This window comes from Hylobates moloch, unplaced genomic scaffold, assembly GCF_009828535.3.
Source record: "Hylobates moloch isolate HMO894 unplaced genomic scaffold, HMol_V3 SCAFFOLD_21, whole genome shotgun sequence".
Taxonomy (NCBI): Eukaryota; Metazoa; Chordata; class Mammalia; order Primates; family Hylobatidae; genus Hylobates; species Hylobates moloch.
The window spans coordinates 48,161,028-48,180,148 of NW_026652296.1; the positions used below are offsets into that span (position 1 = coordinate 48,161,028).

The following is a 19,121-nucleotide window of genomic DNA, read 5'->3' on the forward strand; positions in this document are numbered from 1 at the left end:
AAAACTCTTCATGGATACTTTGTTGAAAATATTTTAGGGGGAACTGAATTACATTTTAAAATATTAACACATTTTTATATATGAAAGAAAACCTATTTTGTTACAGGTGCTTATAATTTGTGGCTATGATTAATTGAAGCTTTACATGTATAATGTTTTTTGAAAAGACTGGTGTAAATTATGTAAAATTGAGATGGACACTGTAAAAATAGTTGTATGACAGCCACAATTATTTACAAAACAGACACATTAAGGGGAAATCATGTATTGTTGGCAGAGATTATTTTGCCCTTTTAAGAAACTGATACACTGATTGGCTGCATCAGCCTGTTGAAAAGTTTTTATTCAAATGATGCCAGGAGCGTTTTCCATGACCCCACATTGCTACCCATTCACTTTTCACACACAGAACCTTATTCATGCTGGGGATCATAGTCAAGTTGTAGGGTAGATTGATCTCATCACAGTGAAGCCATTACACGTCCTTTGGTCTTCCTTATGCCTTTAGTCCATGCATGCTTCAAATCTGGAAAAAAACCCCACACATTTGGGCTGGAGAAACAAAGCAGCAGCCATTTCCTTGCCTTAGTTCTTGGCCCATAATGAGGTAAAAGCACGATGTGATGATTGGAGCCAGACCTATCCCTGGCCATGGGCGCTGCAGCTGACCCAAACCTAATTACGAAAGATCTTGAATAAACTTGGGTGAGAACCAAAATCACTAGCCCCTTCAATCAATATTTTTGATATAAAAATTAGCAGCTGGGCTGAATAAAAGGGAGCCCTGTTATATGCCACAGCAAAACAAAGTCTCCTTTTGCTCCTATTCTGAACTTCTGTTGTTGGATATTTTATTGATTTGTATCTGTGATAACTTCTCAGAGCAGTTGACTTGCAAATGTCAGAATTCAGCCTCCCATTTGGACCACGGGATGTAATGAAAATCAGAATAACCAGTCCCTGCATTAAACCCAGACTGGCATGGGAATCAACCTTTTCCAAATGGGTAAACTGGTTTCACTTGTTCTCTTATTCTTGATTGAATTACTCCTGCTAATATATAACATTTAGCTAAAATAACTTTTTAAGAAAATTCATTTGATAAGGAAGAGGATAAACATTCTAAGAAAGAACAATCTACCATCAAAGTCTTGGAAGTCCTCTTTATGCACTGCTAATCCCCTCATAACTTGAATATACTTGCCTTCCAAGATGAAGCCATTATTAATCTCTACAAGAGAACTTGGAAGATAATGTTGCAGTTCTTAATATCGTGTCTGGCACATGGTAAATGTCTAAAAACGATTGCTTTATTGTCTTTTAAGACACCACATATTGACTTTAGAAATAATTTCTAGTTTTAATCCTGGGAATTTACATGCAGGCTATACAACAGAGAAAGAAAAGGTTAACATTTGACTCCTTTTGATGCCTTTGTTATCCTAAAGACTTATCTCTTAATGAGGTTGAAAAGAAGAATCAATTAAGACACCCCTTCCTTTTAGAGATACTCAGTAAGATGTTTATTGATAATATGATTTCTGGGGTTTGCTTCAAAGTAATCTGGTGAGAGAGGGAGTGAAATGGGTGGGGGAATAGAAGAAAAGACTGGCCATAAATTGCTAATGTTTGAAGCTGGGTAATAGGTGCATGTGGGCTCATTATACTATTCGATTTTACTGTATGTTTAACATTTTCTGATATAAAACTTTTAAAAAATGAATCAATTAGAAATCATTTAAAAAATAAGAAATCACAGCTAAGTCCCTTCCCAGGCATTTTTCTCACCTCAATAGACCTGCCCAAGGTAATGCCTGGCTCCACACCTCTACTGATAGCTTGCATCTGGCATCCTTGTCAATTTGACTTGACCCTAAAGGACCATCTCAGTTGCACAGTTTCCATGGAATTGGCTGAGGCCTTTGCTATGATAACATCATTGTTCAACTTCTTCCTCTTTCCAGTCCTGTTCCCTTACTCTTAACGTTGGTATTGTACCATTGTAGGTGGTCTCAGTGGTGTGCTAGTAAATGTTTAACAGCCAGCTCTCTAGAGCCCTGACTTGTAGTGTCTGCCAGTTTCCATGGTGTAAATACTCCCATTGTGGCCAATTTCAAGCTACCAATCTGATGTCACTGAATGAGGAATTAGAAAGAAATGTGCACAATTGGTTCTTATGACAGTGCAAGCCAGCTCCAGCCACCCTTACCAATTTTCCCAGTGGAATTCCTAAATACAAATCTCTACCGCAGTCTTTTTTCAGGGTAACCTAAACTAGATCAACAGAAAACCATCAGTTGTTTTCATATTGTTTTTATTTATTTTAAAACTAACATTTTACAGGCACAATAAAGTGAAATTGGTCATTTCAAATGTTTCAGTGAAACATACATTTCTCTCTTTCTCACACACGCACAGACACATGCACACACACACACACACATACACACGCACACCCCATGTACATCATGACACCATAAGACAATGTCCCGCAATAATTACCTAAAAATATTTAAAATACAGACACTTTTTAATTTTCTAAACATTACACAGCTGAGTAGGGCATTCTAAAGAACAGACTTCGAATTGTTGCTCTTACTGTTTTGAGACCAGGAAACATTGCCAAAAATTCACCAGATGCTTTTCTTATTGCTGTTATTACAATTGTTATTATTGCTATAAATCAAAATATATATTTAAGAGTTAATGTTTCATCATCATCAGAACTTAGGTTTTTAAATCAGAGTAGGCCATTTATAATATTTGCTATCTCTGACGAAAAATACAAAAGAGTATTGTTTGTTCGAAGAACTGTTAAGACTGTTACCCTACTGAAGAGCTGTTGTTGGAATAAATAAATAATCAGAGGTTGAAGGTTGTTTTTTAAAGAGCAGGAAAAGAAAACAGAAGAAAGATACTACATTCAGGCTGGGTGTGATAGCTCATGCCTTTAATCCCAGCACTTTGGGAGGCCGAGGCGGGAGGGTCACCAGAGGTCAGGAGTTCAAGACCAGCCTGACCAACATGGAGAAACCTTGTCTCTACTAAAAGAAAATTAGCTGTGCTTGGTGGCACATGCCTGTAAACCCAGCTCCTCAGGAGGCTGAGGCAGGAGAATAGCTTGAACCCGGGAGGAGGAGGTTGCAATGAGCCGAGATCTTGCCATTGCACTATAGCCTGGGTAACAAGAAGAACAAAACTCTGTCTCAAAAAAAAAAAAAAAGAAAGAAAGAAAAGAAAGATGCCACATTCAAAGCAAATGGGCATCTAATAGGAAATGATACAGAAAACTGAAGAAGGAATAATTTTACCCAAATGAATGGCAGATTGTTCTTCAATATTGGATCCATTTTTGTAGAAAGAGAAGTTACTTGGAAAATGGGAACAAAATGTCTCAATGAGAAGGTTGACTGTGGAATAAATTAATTTTACCAGTATATATACACTTAATTATGAATGAGAGAATCAGAACAAGGTTCCTGCTATTAGAGTCAATTGATTTATCAAATTAGAGTTTGAATAATGTTCTTAAATTTTAGCATAGATTAGAATCACCCAGGAAGGCTGGTTAAAAATGTGGATTCCTGGGCACTACAACTATTATGTTTCAGTAAAGGTCTGGTGTAGGGCCCAGGGGTATGGGTTTTAGCCAGCTTCCTAGTAAATTCTAAAGCCTGTAGTCTCTGTCAAATCAAAGCATGCTAAAAGGCAATATGGTTAAACGTCTATGACATTATCGTTTCATAATGAGATTAGGAATAAGTCTATGCCATTTCCTTATACAGAGATAGCCTCCTTACAAATATCATCTGGAACCTTTATCTTCTGCTTTCCTGAAGGTCATTTTCAAGAATATCTTCCATTTATTTCTCAACCAACCAGATTTTCATCTATACCTCTACACACTTGCTTACTCCGTAAAGGAAAAATGCATATGTGTATGTGTGTGTGCATGTGTGTAAATGTGAACAGAAGGGCTTAGGGCACATAACATTATAGAAAATTCTCTTTTCCAACAGATCTAACCAAAGAGACATTTTTGGCTCTGATATAGTTATCAAGACTCAATAATCAAATAATTTCAATCATGAATTAAAATAATGAACTTATTAGCCTAGCATTTGAGAGTTTTTTGTTAAAAAAATTAAAAATCTCATTATTCACAATCACCCTCCTAATTAACCTTATTCTATATGACATATACTCTAATATTATTGGCCCTGTGGAGCTTGGGCACCTTCTAATGCACTGTGGAAGCATTCTACTTGGATTATACCTGTATATCAACAGTTGTTTTCGTACCTGTATATTCAACGTGGACTCTCTGACAGAAACAGGTCCTTTTGTTTTGTACATTGAGTGTAATAAATTGCCCCTGCACTCTTGGATCTTGATGAAAAGAGACTAACTTCCTCCCTGCCCTCCACGCTGGGTGGGTACGTAGTTTCCCACGATGAATTAGACCCAATATCCTCCATGAAAGTAATAATAGTGGACGTTCCTGCTCGTGAAGACACTCGTCTAGGGGCTTAAAACTTGAAGGGTAGATGTGACGGTGTGTGTAAAGATCACAGACAGATGCAGAAAGGAAAGAAGATGTTTATTGCTTTCCATAGCTTGTGGAAGGACTAGATATCTCGCTATCTTTTTGACCTCCTGTTTCCTTTATAGAACTCAAGGCATTTATGCAGTTTGGACAATTAACTAGCAGGAATTTCATTTAAATGCACATATTCAAGAGATGAGAACAGTATGTCTCCCTTTCTTTGCATATTTATGACACATTTTCTTTGCACAAATAATGCTGCATCAGTTTCATTGAGAAGAGTTGGAATTTTGTTATCAAAATCATTGAATGGGAGATGGCATTTTCAGAACCCACTTCTTTTCCTCTTTCACTATGGTATTCCTTACAACTTGTAAACATTCATGAAGAACTCTATCATTGTGATCCATTTTTAAACCAATGCACCCACTTGGAGTTATAATTTCCCCATAAAAAAACTTTCCGTGCTGATCACTTTTTTTCCTTTAATATGCTTTGAGCATCAGGGCACATTGCTCCATCCATTGCAGTGCTGCGGGTGGAGTTTCTGTCTCAGTGCACAGCATGAAAGTGTGGGTCCATCTGTGCCACACAAAGCCAAGCCTCTCTTGAAGTGATTTGTTTACAGTGTCATTTGATGGAGTGGAATGTTCTGCAACTCATTCGAACTGTTACAGAAACTTTGCTAAAAGGTCACCACTGCTCTTTAGAGTTTCCAAATCTGGGCACCATCTGGGAGCTTGTTAAAGATAAGGTTCTCCATGGGCTTTTTCCGTACAAACTAGATCAGATTAACAAAAGGCTACTTTTCCATAGAAGTTTGTGTTCATATTGAGAAGAAGAGAGAGCGAGAAAGAGAGAACACAAGTAAATCACAGTTAGTTACCTCAAAGTGTGCAAGCCCACTTTCTCCCAATTCAGAGGGCATGTAACAAGTGATAGTACAATTTAATAGGCCTAAATAAGGGTGTTGGTCTTGAAAAAGTTAGAATTTGCTTTTAAATGTCCTTCTTGAATCAACACATTCTTCAAATATAGTCTTGGGAGTCAATTCTAAAGGACACCGAATTTCACCATTGACTCAAAATTCAATAGGAAAATGACAACTAATTTCTTAAGTCAATAGAGGCTGTGCAGGGTAAGCATTCACCGTGCACTGCACCAACAAGGTTCAAATTGTTGTAACTACTGTTTTAGTCTAGACCTAAAAGTGTCTTGTGCTTGCTTTCTGCCCCCTTTCTAATGAGACAAACATCTTGAATTTTCCAAACCTCAGAAGCTCAGCTGTAAAACTGTAGGAGACCAGCAAGAGGAAAAGGAAAATTTCCTTCAAAGATGTCTCTAGTTGCAGTTGATCAGTTCTGCTTTCCCCCTCAAAACATTAACTATGTCTTTTGACACTTGTCTGTGAAAAACGTCCAAATGTGACAAATGGTAGAAACAACATTTCTTTACCCTCCTGCCTGGAACTTCCCGTGATACAGATGAGTTCTAGCTGATGCTTTTATGAGTGGAACGAGGAAGGTGGCTACTGTCCACCACACTCACTCACATCTGCAGATGGAATAAGTAAACACATAGTGAACTTACTAAAAAAAAATTTTAAATTCTCTCATTTGCATTTGGTTGGAACCCCTGAAAGAGTCTGCACAGTAGTAGCTAAAACACAGGCTCATTGCCATTAAAAATATTCTCAGAAGTGCGTGTGTGTGTATTTCTAGTAGAATACTTGGAAGAAGAGAGACTTAAATCTGGAATCATGTTTTTGTCTCTGCAGTCCAAGCTGGAGACATTAAAAACAACAACGTCTCCCTCAGTTCAATCAAGCTGGTCTGGGAACCAAAATTGTCCTGAGGAAGGGGGAGAAATCCATTTATATTCCTTGTGAGGCAAGGAGGGAGGTCTTTCTCGCAAAGTCTTTATGTGTCATTCAGGACCAGGAAACTTAATCTTCGAGTTCAAAGCTCGTCTCATCATAGAGCTCAGGACGTGCTGACTTCTTGTGCCGGGAATATTTCAGTTGCAGGAGATCACCCATTTCATCAAGAGCTTCCAAAACCTGCAATGAGATTGCTTTCCAATGGCTATCATTGAACACCTAAGTAGCCCTGCTTTGCAGAGCCCAGGTTATTTTGCTAGCTTCTTTTATTTTAAAGAAAAGAAGCAAGATCTGTACCATTAGGTTGTGGTTTAAGACCCTAGAGGAATGTTAGATGCTAATTAATTTTATTTAGTGGTCTAACACTCCATACTATGAATGTTTATTTTATTTTGACAGTGTGAAGAGAAGAATAAAAACATGTGACCCATGCTTACCCTTAAAAGGTTTTATTTTAAAATGTAATGACTTATATGTAATCCTGTGGAAGAAAAAGATAAGGTTGCAGAATGCATTTGAAGTTATATCTTCATGACACAGCAAACCACCTGGCCAAGAACAAAGTGGAATGTTGCAGGAGCTGATTAACATCATCCTCTGTCCTCTCATGCTATCCCAGGCCTCCTGCTTTTAAATACTCGTCTCTGATGAGTATGATATACTCATACTTATCCCAGAAAATACTAGAATGTAACTCACAGGGACTGAGAACTCGTCTGTTTCAACTCTCTTACTTTAGGCGGGTACACATATCCCCCATTTTACACATGAAACAACTGAGATCCAGAAAGTAAAAAAAGGTCATTTTCTGAGAACACATGGACACAGGAAGGGGAACATCACACACCGGGGACTGTTGTGGGGTGGGGGGAGGGGGCAGGGATAGCATTGGGAGATATATCTAATGCTAAATGACGAGTTAATGGGTGCAGCACACCAACATGGCACATGTATACATATGTAACAAACCTGCACGTTGTGCACATGTACCCTAAAACTTAAAGTATAATAATAATAAAATAATAAAAAAAGGTCATTTTTGATTCTAGTATATCACTAATCCTGTGGTATTGGTCATGCCTTTTTAACCTTTCTGAGCCTGTTTTTCTTAACCTGCCATATGAGGAGGAAGATAATATTAGGGTCTAATGCTTTGAAAAGGTAAGGTCAGGGTTGTTAATGTTAGAATGGGTGGCTAATAGATCTTATGGACCTTCCTCTTTGGGAAATCTTTCAAACTGACATTAATTAAGATTTCCTCCAACATGTTAAGAGTAATTGATTTCTTGGTAGTAGGAGTATGAGTATTTAAAATGTTCTTCCCTGTTTTTCTAAATTTCCTACATCAAATCTCAGTACTAAGAAAAAGTAACCAAAGTTATCTTTAAAATGACACCTCTCTGGGATAGTTTCTATCAATCTTTGCTGAAGGTGGGGGATGGACTAGTTCAGTGGTATCCAAAGTGAAGGATCTACACATTTGGGGCGTCTGTGAGATAATTTATGGAGGATGCAGGAGGAAAACATTAGGATTTCTATTTTTTTTTTTTTTTGAGACAGAGTCTCACTCCGTTGCCCAGGCTGGAGTGCAGTGGTGTGATCTCCGCTCACTGCAACCTCTGCCTCCTGAGTTCAAGTGATTCTCCTGCCTCAGCCTTTTGAGTAGCTGGGATTACAGGCACATGCCACCATGCCTGGCTAATTTTTGTATTTTTAGTAGAGATGGGGTTTCACCATGTTGGCTAGGCTGGTTTTGAACTCCTGACCTCAGGTCATCCGCCCACCTCAGCCTCCCAAAGTGCTGGGATTATACGCATGAGCCACTGCGCCCGACCTCTATTCATTTTCATCTCAACCTTTTAAACTTTTATTTGTGTGTACATATAATATACATAATGTATTGGTATTGCATATATCATTTATAAAGAATTTATGTTAATGTCTGCTGATCCAAGACCACCCAGAACACACTCGTACTCAAAGTCAGGTTTCTTTAGCTTGCTGGGATGGGAGAGGGAGGACACTGCAGAAGAACCATGGGCATCTTAGTGACAGGAAGATGGGAGTGGCTTCTCACTACATTTGAGCTTGTGCCTGAGATGACTCTAAGGAAGCAGGGACCAGTTCTGGGTTGGATGCTGTTAAGAAGTGGGAGCAGTTCATTGGCTGGCTATATATTTATCATTTCTATCTGAAAGGCGAGAGAATGAAAGCGAGGCTAGAGGTGTTATTGGTGAATGAGCAACTGTCACACATGTCAGTCAGAAGAGGGAGACATTAAGTATTGTGGCCTTGTCTCTGTCTTGTCCAAATGTGGTCGCGGAGTGCATTTGTCTAATATTATTTCTAGTCTATGAGCCTTTAGGTTCAATTGCTACCTTAATGTACTGGCTGTTCATCAGGGTCATTTTCCACTTTCTCTCACATGTACATTAAGGAACTGCTCAAAATTTCCTGTTGAGATGGGCGCATGATCTCAACAGTTTAGAGGCATTTGTCTAGATGATTGATGTCTCAGTATCCTTTCAAAGCAGGCGTTTTGCAGCAATTAAGAAGTTGTGAGGAGAATCACATACATGAATACCTCAATGCTGTTTGGAGCACAAAATTACAAATTCATCCATGCTGTGTGTCCCTCCTGCCAACTCAGGGAACTTGCTTCCTGGCCACGCTCTCTTCTCTCCCTTCTGTGCAAGGTCCCCTCTTCACTGTCTTCTTCCCTTAATGTGTAAACATGCTCAAGCCTTCTCCATTTTCAAGGGTATTTTCTAAACCTATTTTTCTTTCTATAGTCAGACTTCTTGAAAGTTTTGCCTGTCTTTTCTTAATACCAACCCATTTCATTTAAAAGAAACAATTTGTTAAAATTCACATTCTGGAAATACATACTCATTTTAGAGAATCTGGGAAATATAGAAGGGTGTAAAGAAAACAAAGTTCACTCATCTCAAAACCTGGTTAGCTCAGTTGTTAACATGCTACTCAATAATTTGTACTGTGTACCTACTGTGTACAATACACTGGTTTATGTTTTGAGGCTATGCTGGTGAAGATGAAGGACACGGCAACTCTCTCTCTCTCTCTGTGTGTGTGTGTGCACGCACATGTGAAAGTGTATAATTTCAAACTCAAATTAACCTCTTTACTCTTTCATTCTTTTATTATTTCTGTTCCCTTCATTCCCTTAAAATGCCTACTCTATGAAACATCAAGTTCCTACTAATTGCTAATCCAGTAGTTTCTTCTCATCCCTCACTGCATTTAAACTTCCTGCAGTTTGGAGGGGCATTTTGACCCTCCTTCTGCTTGAAACTTTCTCCTCTGTATGGAGTTTAATACTACACTGAACATGTCTTTCCTGACTGCTCTAGTTCCATGTAAGTCTGGGTCCCCACCTGCGATTCCTGTATCTACCCTGGAATGTAGGCACTCCCCAGGAGTCTGCCCTGTTCACTCTTGCTCATATCTGGACAATTACATCTTCTACTGTTGGCTGTAAGGATCCCTCAGTTCCCTGAACTATAGCAGTTCCAGCTTTGCATACTCTCCTAAGCTCTAGAATCTTATTTTTCTTCTATCGGTGGACCACGGACGCATAGTCTCAACACGTCTAGGACTGAGCTCATTCTATTCCCCCACTCCCATTGAAAATTTGCTGTTCCTTACTGTATACCTTATCTCATTTAAGGGCTTCACCATCCTTCTATTCATCAGGGCTAAAGACCTCAAATTGTCTTGGATTCTTTCTTCCCACATGTGCACTACATTCAATCATTTGTCAAGTCATGGCAGCTCCATTCATTTGTAATATTTGTTCACGGATTAGTTTCTTTTGTTTCCACTACCATTAGCCTTGTCATCTCTTATTTTGTTTAAATAGCTACATCTTAGGTCCTTTCCTTTTGCCCCTTTCCTCTCCAGTTCGTTTGTCACGTTTATTTCATAATGACATGAAATTGTCATTATGAATGTCACTCCACTGATTGGAAGTCTTGAATGATGCTCGATAACCTTTATTAAAAAGGCTTGGCTCAAAAGCCACCTCCCCTGTGAATCTTCTCCACTCTAATAATTCACCTCACCTTCATGTTCCCACAGTTTTCTATATTTCTTCTTCAAGATTCATTCATTCTGTCTGGTATTATATGTGTTGCTTGTTTATTAGCATCTTCTCCTAGACTTTTTGCCCCAGGTTTGCACATAGTTGACTCTCAATAGTGTTTGCAAAACTGCATTTACGTTATGTGACTCTTCCCATTAACTCCAAACTGAGTAGATGGCTTAGTTCTCTGATATTACTCATTCATATAACAATGGAAATCGAGGGACAATAAAAGGCAATTTTAAAATCATTTCCGCCTCACTTAGGTGCTGCTGCAATGTAGATTTGTTCTTGTTGGTTTTCCAACATGTTGCTTAGTTGGGTCATATTTTATTATGGCAGATTTAGTGGCTATGAAAAATGTCAGGATGCATGTAATTAAGTCTAAAACAGCATTTTAGACCAGCTTTTGCTTTTTAAGATCAAGTAAATAGAACAACATTTGGCCACTCAGTCAGTCTTTTGTAGGAAACCAAAATACTGATTGAAATCTTCACTAAACTGATTTTCTTTTCTATCTACTGAGTGGTCACAGTGTTGGCTGTTGTTGACGTGCCCTTGTTTTTCGGTAGTGACTTTTGTCAGTGTTGTTTTCCTAAATTACCCAAGAGAAACCCAGAGAACCCCAAGCTGTCTCAATAAAAGGACTTGCTTTGAATCCAAGGTACTGGTACTGAGATCCCGTTGGCCTGTGGTGTACTCACCGTGTCTAACATCTCCCGGGTATGTGCCGCTGAAACACAAAACCGAGCCCGAGCTTCTGCAAGGGGAGTGGCTGGAAATCCCACGACCACCACTCCAATTTTTTTCTCTAACATATGCCTTGCAAAAGCCCTTAAGGAAAAGAAAAAAAAGAAAAAAAAAGTGGTTAGTTGGGAGAAGACAAAATTATCCTGACAAAAAGGAATATGGCTAATTGATTTTTTCTTTTTCTTTTTTTATGATAATAAGTGGAAGATGATTGAAGTTTTTAAACTTCTGTCAAATACAATTGACAAATAAACAGTCAGTGAGTCACTTGGTGCCACTCATGATGGTGTGTGTGGTATTATGGGTCTGACACACTCATTAGATAATTGTAGATATTGAGTCTTTGACACCAAGCAGAAAATGCTGATGTTTATGACTCTGGTTTAACAAATCTGCAGTGATATAAAATCCATCTGCAGGATCCCTAGGTATAAAAACCAAAGAGTTCCTATAATGCAGTTCCATAAAGAAAGAATCTATATTAATTGTAAGCCTGTATGTTTTAAAAACTTAATACCAATAATATAATGTGGAAATTTCAAAGAGCCTATACTTAATGAGTATAATTTGAAGACCAAGATCAGAGGGTCTGTAGGATCCAACCCCAAGCCAATATTCCCACTGCAGTGCCAAAGATTATATTTTCCACCAAATCAGAGATCAGAAATAGAAAGGTCTCCTGATTGTTTCATAAGTGAATGAACATACCCAGGGATGCACGGAGACAATAAACTCAGTGACTGAGTTTAAGAGGAATGGGGCAGAAGGGAGACCAGGAAAGAAGTGTTCACACAGAGAACCTTACCGCCTATAGGATGTAAGTCACAGAACTAGAAAGCTGTCTGATGTAGGGTAAAACCTTCGTAAGCTATGATTCCTTCCCTTTATCCTTCTAGTCTCTTTCTTTTCCAGAGCTAATCTCTGTAACAATTCTAGAATATCAAGCTCAAAGGCTGTAAATATCTTGTGCTGACAGCCAAGGTCAGACAAAAAGGTATGTACTCCCAAGTGACTCTTTTTCCCCTTTGGGATCTGTTACTCTTTGCAGGAAAACTTAATTACTGAGTGACTTTACCCATAAGTGAGGTAAATGCCTCAGATCTGTTCTTAGCATTAAGAGATTGCTGGTGTGTTATTTTAGGCTGGAAGCTGACAGCACCAGAGAAACATTCCAATCACAGCTCAGGAAGAATTCTTGAACCAGACGTGGAGAATAAGCCTGCTCTTCCATTCACTTGTTTTGCTGTTGAGCAGTCTGCCTTTTGGTTGTTTCAGACAGAACATAGGTTATCAGATGAAGCAATGGAGACTGCAGGACCTACAAGACACACAGCCTCTCTGGCTCCCTGGCTTGGGCGAGGCAAGATTAGCCCTTTGATTTCAACTAGGAAGGTTAGAAGGAGATGAAGCTTTCTAGCCGAGAAAGCTTGAAAACAGAGGCTGTTCTTTCTCTTTCTTGATCACCCTATGGAAGGCTGCCCACGGAACTGCACAGAATGAGAGCTCATAATTGTCTGAGAAACAAGTCAAGTGCTTTTATTGCTAGAGTACAAACCACCTGACCCATGATCTCAGGCCAGTTTTCGGGACTCCCAGAAGACCGCTTTCACTGTCTGCATGTTTCTCTTTGTACCAAAGGAAGCACGTTTTGCCAAAGAATGCAGGGCAAAATATATGACTCTGTTGATTCATTAGTCTAATCTGGCGTCTCCCTGGAGCACTTTTGAATTTAAACCTTACACTACTAAAGCTAGTGTTCTTAAGTTAATATATATGATTGCACTGGAAATTTTATATAATGAGCCTCTGTGTTTGTACTCCCCAAAGCAATTGGCAATAGGCTAAAAGAAACTAAACTGTGTGAAATAATAATAACGATAAGAAACATTAGCATTGCATTGTATGCAGAATCACTACCTCTTGTATAACACCATCTTCCAAGTGTATTACATGAACAGGGGAAAAAAAATGCAAACCCTTTACCAAGTACCAAATACAATACATTCTTGATTATTTAAGTGTATGTTTTATGGGTAAAATCACATTACACAGCTCTATAGAAGATTCCAGTGGTAGAGTTACAACAAGGCTTTGTTCAAAAGGATAACTGGCTACAGACCATATTTTCATTCTGCATGGTAGGAATGTGGAGAGATCATCATTCTTTAATAAAATCAAAGGTTTTTAAATGACCAAATGAAAGAAGTGTTTCCACAGTGGCTTATACAATTAACGCCCTATTTCAAAAAATGTCTCTACATATAAACTTCCAACAAAGAAATATCACAGAAGGAAACAAAGCCAGAAAGCAGGGCAAACTCTTGCCAGCAACCCCTACCCGTAATAGATAATATTACCTTTTGTAACTAACCTGTTCTGTTTCCTTAGGTGACCCAGATTTTTTTTTTCTGTTTGCAGTGATTGTTGCCTTTTGAATCACCAATGATGACATTAAAAATAATTATACTTTGTGTTGCTTTAATGAGATGTGCATTTTTTTCCTATGGACTAAAGTTTGAGAGGTTATGTTGTGTTCAAAAGAGCTCTAGTTTATGAAGCAAATGGAACTGGCTTTGAATTCTGGTCTCTGCTGCTTACAACCTGTGTGAGTCTTAGAGAGTAATGTTTTTTTTTTTTTTTTTGACACGGAGTTTCACTCTCGTTGCCCAGGCTGGAGTGCAGTGGTGTGATCTCGGCTCACTGCAACCTCCACCTCCCGGGTTCAAGCGATTCTCCTGCCTCAGTCTCCTAAGTAGCTGGGAGTACAGGTGCCTGCCACCATGCCCAGCTAATTTTTTTTTTTTTGGTAGTTTTAGTAGAAACAGGGTTTCACCATGTTGGCCAGGCTGGTTTCAAACTCCTGACCTCAGGTGATCCATCTGCCTCAGGCTTCTAAAGTGTTGGGATGACAGGCATGAGCCACCGCACCTGGCTTTAGAAAGTAATTTGACCTTTCTAAGTCTTAGCATCTTCATTTATAAACTAAGGGCTAAACATCCTACCCTCCATGGGTAAACACTGAGGTCTAATAGCCTTACTTATCATATATTTAGTGCTCTGTGATATTAGCTCTTCTTAAAAAACAATCTTAAGTTGAAAGAAACAAGATGGTTTGACATATTATCCAGCATCTAATACAGCAATATGGAAGAAGAGTGTAGCAGGATCTTTACCTACTATTTTTTCTGGACGTTTTCTTTTTAGTAATGCAACCAAGAATTCTAATGATTATTTTGGAGAGCCATGCAACCATGGTGATTCAACCTTGCACTCAGTTGAAACTGATAATGATCATCATCGTTGCAGAGCAGTAGTAGTGAAATGGCTACCACTGATTGAATGCTTATGGCATGCCAACTACTATATTCAGTACTTTGTACACATTACTAAAAATGACATTATTAATGACTTTATTAATTAATGCTATTAATAATGACAGCTAACACTGAATAGCTCTTATATAAGAGGTAACATGCCAAATGCTGTATGGACATCATCTTGTTTAATCTTCACAGTAACCTTATGAAATAGATACTATCATATCCCGTTTTATAAATGAGAAAACTGGGGCTTCAGAGAGCTGAGTAACTTGTCCAAGAATCCCCAGCTAGGAAGAGGAAGAATCAAATTTCTTTTTGATTCCAAACTTTTCATCACACCATAGAGCATAACTTTTATATGAAGCAATTGTTCATAGCATATTGTATGAATTCTTGAAGTTACATGCATTTGTTTTCACTACTCACGGATTCTTCTCATTGGGTTGGTTCATTTTTCCAACCTGTTGGGATTCTACTTCTGGCTTTTATTATTAAAGTTGGAACTATCCAGAACACTCCCTACTGTCACTGTAAGTAACATTCCAGAATTATGTGTTTTATACCTTGGACAAGTTTATTTTCAGTGCCTTCTTTTGAGCTAATGATAAAATATTAGATAAACCTGAGCCAAGTTTGGAATATTTCTTCCAACACACATCATTTCCCCAATCATTTTGAATAAATGTATGTGTGTCTGTGTGTGTGTGTATGTGTGTGTATGTGTGTCTGTATGTGTGTGTATGTGTGTGTATGTGTGTCTGTGTGTGTGTGTATGTGTGTGTATGTGCCTTCAAAAACCAGATGGTTAAAGATCTTTGAATTGTCTGCTACGTTCAATCGTGTGTCTGTATGTGTGTGTATGTGTGTGTGTGTATGTGTGTGTATGTGTGTCTGTGTGTGTGTGTATGTGTGTGTATGTGTGTGTATGTGTGTCTGTGTGTGTGTGTATGTGTGTGTATGTGCCTTCAAAAACCAGATGGTTAAAGATCTTTGAATTGTCTGCTACGTTCAATCACCATTGTCACCCCTCCTTGACATTATCACAGAGCAGCACTATATATAACATTTCTGTAGCATATTATGTCCTCAGACACTTCATGCACTGTTTTCCTGACCCCCGACTGGTGGGAATGATGTGGCATGCTAAAAAACTCGTGTGTGTGTGTGTGTGTGTGTGTTTTTTTTGACGGAGTCTCGCTCTGTCACCCCAGCTAGAGTGCAGTGGTGCGATCTCCGCTCACTGCAAGCTCCACCTCCCAGGTTCATGCCACTCTCCTGCCTCAGCCTCCCGAGTAGCTGGGACTGCAGGCACCCACCACCATGCCCGGCTAATTTTTTATATTTTTCATAGAGACGAGGTTTCACCGTGTTAGCCAGGATGGTCTCGATCTCCTGACCTCGTGATCTGCCTGCCTGGGCCTCCCAAAGTGATGGGATTACAGGCATGAGCCACCGCACCCAGCCTTCATGTCCCCTTGTGATTTTGCTATGGTAAAATGACCCAAGAGCATACTCTGAAGAATCAGTCTTTTAGGAACTTATAACTCAGTCTTGCCCTCCATGAGTTTTCACAAGTAAGACCCAAACCTCTTTTATTGGTACTTTTCTATACTTCAAGTACTCTGCCAATCTAGTCAGGCTATTAGAGAGTCAAACAGAAAGTTCCAGCAATGGGTTACATTGGAGGGGAGTTAGGACCACTAGAATCTGATGCATAGTATGTTGAACATGAATTTCTATCATGTGCTTAGTCAGAGACAAAAATAAACATTTTACCTTGAGAAAGGATTTTAGTTAACTTCCTTTTTTTTTTTTTGACAGGGTCTCATTCTGTCACCCAGTCACCTAGGCTGGAGTGCAGTGGCACAATCTCTGCTCACGCAACCTCTGCTTCCTGGGGTCAAGTGATCCTCCTGCCTCAGCCTCCCTAGTAGCTAGGACTACAGGCATGCACCACCATGCCCACCTAATTTTTGTATTTTTAGTAGAGACAGGGGTTCACCATGTTGGCCAGGCTGGTCTCGAACTCCTGACCTCAGGTGATCCACCTGCCTCAGCCTCCCAAAGTGCTGGGATTACAGGCATGAGCCACTGTGCCCTGACCGTCAACCTCCTTTTAACAACATATAATTAGTCTAATTACGTTAGTCTCTAGCAGGTTGGAGAAGGGCTCATGTATAAAATTGTCCCTGCCAAACTGACAAAAAGTCATGTTTTCCTCTTTATGCAGTTGTTGCTAATGCTGTTTCAAAGTTGCAATCAAGTAAACAACCCCCAAACAGGTTCACAGTAAAGGCATGAGAAACTGAGCATGAGCTTCAATGTGAGCCTCAGTTTGGGTTTTTGCATCTTAGTTTTACTGCTGTTTGACTTGTGTGACTTTGGGCAGGTTGCTTAACTGCTGTCAGCCTCAGCTTCCCCATGCTTGAAATGAGAATGTCCTCTTCTGAGGATGGCTGCAGAGTTCAATGGGAGAAAGCACAGAGCCTGATCACATTGTTTTTATGGTAATATGGGGAGAGATGATCTTCAGAAGTTCTCCCTGAGAACGATCTTGGGTCAGAAGGAGGCTCAGGATTGTGCTTAATTTACAGGTGAGGCTGAGGGAGATAAGTGATTTCCCTAAATTTACAGAACTTGAATTTAGGGAGAGAGCTCAGTCTTAGCACCTTTGGTTCCCTTTCTATAAGACCTGTGGGAAGGGTCTAGGAGATAGACTGGCAGGTGGCTTCTGAGAAGCCGTACGAGTGAATTCTGAACTCACTCACCCCATTCCAAATGCATAATCTAATGCCTGTGTCAAAAAGCCATCTTAGGTCACCTTGGGGTTTAGGTGTGATTATGAGATGCCTTGGATACTTACGCTACTTTACCAGGCATATAAAGAAGCAGAGGAACAACAGAAGCATTCTCATTGCCATAGATAATGAATCCCATTTCCTGCAGTCTTTGTCTGAAGTATCTTGTGTTTTTCGCAAGTCGCTGTACTCTCTGCAGCCCTGAAAAGAGACAGGCGTGAAATCCATCAATTCCCAGTAGAAAGAGGGAAGTAAAGGTCAGGTCAACTTGGCAAGCATCTTTAAGTCCTTCTGCAGGCCAGCAGCACTAGCTGGGAGGAAGAAGTAGGGAAGGGAGATATCTCCTGGGGAGTAGGTGTGGGCACTGATGCCCAGGTACTGCCTTGAGCCTGGAAGGCAGGAAGGGAGGTGGAGGGTGCTACGAGGTGCTGCAAGCAACTGAAGCCAGGATACGCTAGAGGACTGGTGGGAGGCAGGGGAGGTATCTATTTTGTATAGACTCTGTGCAAAGTACCTTAAAAACATCAACTCAAGAGAAGGGAGTGTGATCAGAAGGAACATAACCACTTCCCCCACCCGCCCCCACACTTCATAGCAGATATTGGTAGATGCTTTTTAGCTAAGCTGAATTGGCTCATTAAATTGTCCCTCATTTAAATCTCTAATCAAAGGATCCTTTACCCAATCTGAATTTGTAGGGATAGCGTAGACAAAGATAAGTCCTGCTGAGATCAGGGCTGTTTTTTGAGGCATTTGGTGGTAGACTAATAGAAGGGAGGAAAGAGGGGGACCCCTGCTTTCCCGAGCCAGAAAAAAGGACAACATTGGCCCAGAAGAGAAAGACAAGCAAAGTACATACATGGGTCCATGTCAAGGTTATTGGTGCTTCAGCTCTTATAGCCTGTGTCCTAAGTGTGTGTCCCAGTGCAGAGTTCATGCATGTGAGATGAAAAAGTGATGAAAGAGCAGAAAGTCCCATCCTGAAGATGCCTGTCTACTCGGGTTCTGCTTCAAAACAGGTGGGTAAGTAAGCCAGCCAAAGCTAAATAGTGTTTGCTCAATAAGAATGAATAGGATTAAACACTGAAGTCCCCTAGAAATGAGCCCAAAGTTTGCATTTGATGCAGGATTGCCATTCGGCAGGAAGGTGCCACTACAGTCTTTCGTCTTACTGGTCGTCTTTAGCGGACCTCCATTCTGAGTGGTGAGATGTTCAGACGAACTGGTCAGAGATTCTGCTCTACAGGTTATACAATATTTTGAACATCACTCATGGGTGTTTATAATGCTTCAGATGGAAATAGGGTAAACATTTCAGTAAACATGTCAATCACAGTCATCTAGTCCCTTCTTAGAGAAATGGCCCCAGATTGTGCCTTTTCAAAAGGTCGAGCAGTGGGCATCTTGTGCTCAGCATCCTCCTCCAAGAACCATACTGTTTGAGTAGGGTTGGCCCTGCCTCTCCTCTTTTCTACAAGGTAGTGTGAGGGCCAGTCTTAATCAGTTGGAATACTTCATCCCCCTGATTATTGGTTTGATGATGGAGCACAACTGGGGACTATTTGAGTCTTTCTTTTAGATCCACTGGGGAAGAAGTCTAAGCATGAGATAATTATCAAGCTACATATTTGTCCTCACCTGGAGGAAGCCTGCTTGAGAATGATATTGACTCACACAGAAGCCACTGTGCAGGACACTGAGAGTTCCTGATGGCATCATCTGAACC

At 39.9% G+C, this 19,121-nt stretch overlaps 1 protein-coding gene across 6 annotated transcripts in view; it reads right to left on the reverse strand.

The window, feature by feature from the left end:
* Window positions 1-325: 325 nt before the first annotated feature.
* SPTLC3 (serine palmitoyltransferase long chain base subunit 3) overlaps window positions 326-19,121 on the reverse strand; it is a 171,557-nt gene continuing 152,761 nt past the window's right edge. For 3 of the 6 annotated variants that reach the window (XM_058433215.1, XM_032142668.2, XM_058433214.1), the window contains 3 exons: window positions 17,461-17,596; window positions 11,232-11,361; window positions 4,378-6,605 (listed from right to left, as the gene is read on the reverse strand). In XM_058433215.1, coding sequence (XP_058289198.1) covers window positions 6,492-6,605; window positions 11,232-11,361; window positions 17,461-17,596 — 380 coding nt within the window. In that variant the 3' untranslated portion in view covers window positions 4,378-6,491. Of the gene's footprint in view, window positions 527-4,377; window positions 6,606-11,231; window positions 11,362-17,460; window positions 17,597-19,121 lie in introns of those variants that run through there. The other 3 variants (XM_058433213.1, XM_058433216.1, XM_058433217.1) reach the window with 3 other exon arrangements.